Source organism: Montipora capricornis, chromosome 8 (genome assembly GCF_036669925.1).
Source record: "Montipora capricornis isolate CH-2021 chromosome 8, ASM3666992v2, whole genome shotgun sequence".
Lineage (NCBI taxonomy): Eukaryota > Metazoa > Cnidaria > Anthozoa > Scleractinia > Acroporidae > Montipora > Montipora capricornis.
In genome coordinates this window covers 45,107,022-45,112,021 of record NC_090890.1, presented here as the reverse complement: position 1 = coordinate 45,112,021, position 5,000 = coordinate 45,107,022, and the positions used below count along the sequence as shown (strand labels likewise).

General features: G+C 40.4%; 1 protein-coding gene across 2 annotated transcripts in view; it reads right to left on the bottom strand.

Moving 5' to 3' along the window:
• LOC138060544 (uncharacterized) overlaps positions 1–5,000 on the bottom strand; it is an 11,181-nt gene that overhangs the window by 395 nt on the left and 5,786 nt on the right. For both annotated transcript variants that reach the window (XM_068906352.1, XM_068906351.1), the window contains exons 2-5: positions 4,915–5,000; positions 3,185–3,373; positions 1,226–1,283; positions 1–1,039 (exon numbers count right to left, since the gene is read on the bottom strand). The exon at positions 1–1,039 is cut by the window's left edge and continues 395 nt beyond it; the exon at positions 4,915–5,000 is cut by the window's right edge and continues 848 nt beyond it. In XM_068906352.1, coding sequence (XP_068762453.1) covers positions 1,021–1,039; positions 1,226–1,283; positions 3,185–3,373; positions 4,915–5,000 — 352 coding nt within the window. In that variant the 3' untranslated portion in view covers positions 1–1,020. The remainder of the gene's footprint in view (positions 1,040–1,225; positions 1,284–3,184; positions 3,374–4,914) is intronic.

Here is a 5,000-nt window from a genome sequence, read left to right as displayed (position 1 = left end):
AATAAGAGAAAGATTAGTAGCGAGTCAAAGCTGTAAAATTCTAAACAGGTCCTGAAATTTGAAGCATACTTAAGGAATCCATTTCAGTGCTGCACTGTCATGGCAAATTTTCAACCAATCACGCATGGTAAAAGTGACACCGCAGTACCAAATTCTGTAAGGGCCCAATGGAGTTAAACTAAGCATAAGACCCCAAGTACGCATTGTGGGCCTATTTTTTATCCCAGGAATGTCTTGACGTTGTAGGCAGCGGCGAGGCGCTGATACTCCTTTCACGTACACACAGTCAACCACGTGATACATATAGCAGCTCGTAACCAGTCGACCTCGTTCCCTGAAGAAGACCAGGGCCCGGTTGTTCAAAAGCCGATTAACGCTAATCCCAGATTAAAAATTAACCAAGGAGTTTATTTCTGTATTCCCAAATGCTGTTCAACGCTGATGTTCGGCAAAACTTTACATTTGAAGAAGTAAATCTTGCAAAACAAAAATAAGCAAAAGAAACTTTCACCAAAATGTTGAAAACATGAACAAAAGTTTACGCTAATCCTAGATTAAGTTAATCTTTCGAACAACCGTGCCCAACAGTATAAAGCGGTCGAAACGTTGCAATCTACAACGTAAGTGAGACAAGCGATTATCATCATGTTGCTTTTCTTATTTTACTTTTCCCCACTGGATTAAAAAATTGGTTGAGTCAGGTATGTTGGTTGATGGCCTTGCGACGAGATTTACACTATATTTTTGAAGCAGCCGGATCACAATTGCCTACCGCCTAAACGTACTATCCACTCTTTGGTTATGGCGTCTTGTTCCAAACTTCGGGAAAGCTTCTTTTAAATGTCATCAGATTTGATACGGCATTAATAAAATCGCTCCAAGATTAAATGTAACTAGTTTGCGGCTTCTCTACAAAGAAGCCGCTTCACTTCCTCTACTGAAAAGCCTGGAGACTGGTTTGCTTCTTGTGTTTAAGACATACGATATTGGTTTCCTTTGCTGTAACTTTTATAAGTCGCTTCAAGTAAGCAGTACAAACCTGCGGAGCAAAAATAAAGGTTTTTTTTTTTCAAAAAAATGTTTTTTTTTGCAGAGAGGTCAGTCATTCATTGACAAGATATTGGCATTTGTACGTTGAAATGCAGTGGTGGTGTTGGGCACTGTATGAAGGAGTGGCAATTAGTTAATTATTAAAAGAACCTATAGAAATTCAATGTTGACTTACAGAGCTGAAGTATAAAACACTGCAACAGTCCATTGGAAACTCCCGAAGGCATTTGCGCCTGTTTTGGATACAAAACAAGTTATCAATCGAAAACAAGTTAACAAATATACTAAAGCAGAATAAAAGGTTCAATTCTTGGGTGGATTCGTACAAAGAATAATCATTTACTTATAGTAGTTTTATAGAGATCTTAGACGTACGACAAACGCTTATTTTGAAATTGGTGTATTTTCTCGTGGGCGTTGTCTTCAAAACTGGCTGCAACGTAAAATGAGCAAATCTCATGTTCTAATGAGATTTCTTTTAGTTTGACCACTCTTCCACTCAGTTTAGTTTCTTGACAGTTGAGATGGTTGATAGAAATTGAAAGAAATTGTATTTAGAGACCTTAAACACTATGTAACAGCGGAATCAATGATGACGCAACCAGTCGACCGCTTAGCGAAACAATGGCTCTGCACATACGATCTCTAACTTTTGTACATTTCTCTCCCGCTCTTCCAATCTGCAACGTGAAGTGAACGAATCTCAAGTTCTATGGACACGTGAGTACACAACGGCGAACTTTTATTTTCTCGCCAAATTCAAACACCTACCCTACCAATTCAGGTAGTAAGGAGATTGGCTGGTTTGTACAAGTTGAACATGTTTTTGTTCGTATCGTCGTCGTTGATCTAAACGGTCTCTAATCAGGTTAAACGTGACCTTCGATTCCTTCGGCCTTAGTCAGTTTTTAAAGCGCTTATTTGGTATCCTACGGTAGCGCCTAGTTTTTCAGGCTAAGTAGTTTTGCTCTCTATGCCGTTGGCTTTTCCTTGTTCTTGGCATCAGCTTTCGAACTTGTTGTCTGGTTTTTGATCCCTAAGAATGCAAATATGTTCGATTGTTTGCTAAGATGTTTTTTCTGTGTTTCTTTGGTGAATTTTGCCTCATTCCCGTGTGCCCCAAAGCCCGAAGTCAGGAAGCCGCTTAAGTGAAAAGAGCATAAATTTCAGTCACAAACGACAGATAACTTAAAGGTCAGGTTAAACGTGACCTTCTATTCCTTCGGCTGTAGTTTTTAAAGCGCTTATTTGGTATCCTATGGTAGGGCCTAGTTTTTCAGGCTAAGTAGTTTTGCTCCCTATTTCGTTGGCTTTTCCTTGTTCGTGGCATCACCTTCCGAACTTGTTGTCTGCTGTTTGATCCCTAAGAATGCTAATGTTGTTTGCTAAGATGTTTTTTCTGTGTTCCTTTGGTGAATTTTGCGTCATTCTCGTGTGCCCCAAAGCCCGAAGTCAGGAAGCCGCCCAAGTGAAAAGAGCATAAATTTCAGTCACAAACGACAAATAACTTAAAGGTATTATGTAAGTTCAGTAACAAAGCAGTGTTTTTCCGTATCTTTACATTCCTGTAACGTTTTAGTTTTATTGCGTTAACCGACTTCAAGCGTTTTCATTAATCAATCACATTTGTATGTGCTCACATTCAATAAAAGCAGTTTTAGTTACGCCGGGAACTGGACATGAATGCAAAAGGCTGAAGATTCTCGCGTTCATCGCTGTTTTATCACGCTTGATCGACAAAATCTATTTCAAAGGAGGCTTATGTTGCTAGCTCTTAGAGTAGACGATGGTCACTTGAGAGATGCTTTTTGTGAGAACGCAGTAATTCGAAGAAGGGAAGTGGTGTGTGTGTGTGTGTTGGAATGTCCGTGCGTCTTTTTCCGATTACCTTTCGAGATAAAATAAAAAGAGACATGTATGTCGTATGTCCAACATGACAGTATCAAGCCAAGAGCGCTGTGATAACTACCATATCTGACTACGATGAGAATTTTAAACGTGGTCAGCCACAGGCATCCCACGTAAAAAGAGCGGTTTGTTACAAACCTGATGAAAACGACACTCAAGGGAATTTTAAATGTGCGTGGTCTGCCACAGGCATCCGACGTAAAAAAGAGAATCCTTTGTTACAAACCTGATAAAGGACAATGGTCCTTGCATGTCACCGGCTTTTTTGTGACAATGTCATGTTTCTCGCAAACACTGCTTTCTGAGATGGCTGTCCCATCTGACATACATTGACAGCTTGCTGTTACGGTTCCGCCGACGTCAGAACAAGTCGCAGAGCAGTCGTTTGGCCCAACAGCAAAGTTCATGCAGGATGCTGAAACGGTAAAGAACAGAAATAAGTTTAAACCAGTTATATATCCTGGCATTCTTGTGCGGAACTTTGTTTACCTTCAGAGGAGATCCTCCTGACGCCCTCCCTGATAAATTGTCAAAGTATGCTTGATAGCCTAAATGAACTTCGCTTATTTCACCGCTAAGGGTCGCCCCATGTAAAGGAATCCAGGTGACCCTCGGATTCCAGATCCCAGCCCATGGAATTCCGGATCCCGAATAATGGATCCCGGATCCCGAGTCGTGGATTCCGGATTCCAAACTCAAAGCATAGATCCATCGAAATCCGTGGATTCTGGATTCCATGCAATGGATTCCGGATTCCACGCTCAGGACTCCGGATTCCAAAGCCTCACATTTGCCGAATTCCAGATTCCTTCACATCCGGCGATAAAGTTGTCTGTTCGGGGCAAATGCAGCTCTTGCATCAGTTCTTGTAAAAGTCTGCTTTTTTGCTTGATAATTGAATTTGAAAGAGTTGGTTAACGACAAGATCTCGACAGGAGTGTTTTACTGGAAAATACCGTGACCACTATCACTGGACTATACACTGGAAAATACGCCACGATCATGCAAAATTACATCAAGCAAAAAATGCGATCATGCAAAAATGCACCACGATCATGCAAAACTACATCCGGAACCCGAGTGACGTAACTGGTGAGAGATGACGTTATTTTCCGCTTTTGTCTACAATCAGTGAAAAATTTATGTGAAGTTCTCTGAAGCTAACGTAAAATTCTTCTCTGAGGATCAAGAAATGCTAACTCGAAGAAGAAAACTTCATGTGACTTTAGATTTGGATCAGAATAGCGGTGAGTTTGAACAAAAACAGTTCAAAAGACGGCGCCCGTCGGGCTTACTTTTGGGGAATAAAATGTGTTGAAACTTTGAATAAAGCCGTGGTTTTTTTTTTGCTCACTATAATAAAAAAGAAAATTACACGGTGGCTTGAAGATATGAAGTTTATTTTCTCGTGTTAAAAACAATATTTTATGCGCGAGCGCAGCGAGTGAGTAAAAATATTGTTTGAAATAAACGTTGTTGAAATAAAATTCATATCTTCGCGTCGCCGTGTAATAAGGACTAACATTTACGACATGGTCGTCAACGAGAACGCCACAAAACAAGAATATCATTGGTTAAAAGAGAAAAAAGAATCGTACTGCACTTATGGCACGCATTTCAGCACATATGCCTGCTACACTCTGTACAACGACGTGAAGTAACCAAGTTTGAGGTTTTAACGCGACAACGCGAGAGTTCAAGTACAAACCTATAATTCTATATTTAGTCAGAAACCGCTCGTACCAATTTAATTTTAGGATCATCTTCGCTAACATTAAGCGAAAGTTATATTTTGAGGTGACGTTTTCGTCGAGTTGCCGTCGTAGATCTAAAGTCCCTATATATTATTCTCTATGTATTCCGACGGTCACTCAGAACTATTCAGTCTCAAATCAAGATGACCATCGCTAGCTCTGAGTGATACTTGCTGTGTCTAATTAAGGGATAGATTCTGACCTGTGGTAGTCCTGTTTCCAGGAATTACTTGCGTCGCTTTAACGGATGGTAGTATGGAGGACAAGTGTCCCTGGCTAGCTGAAGTC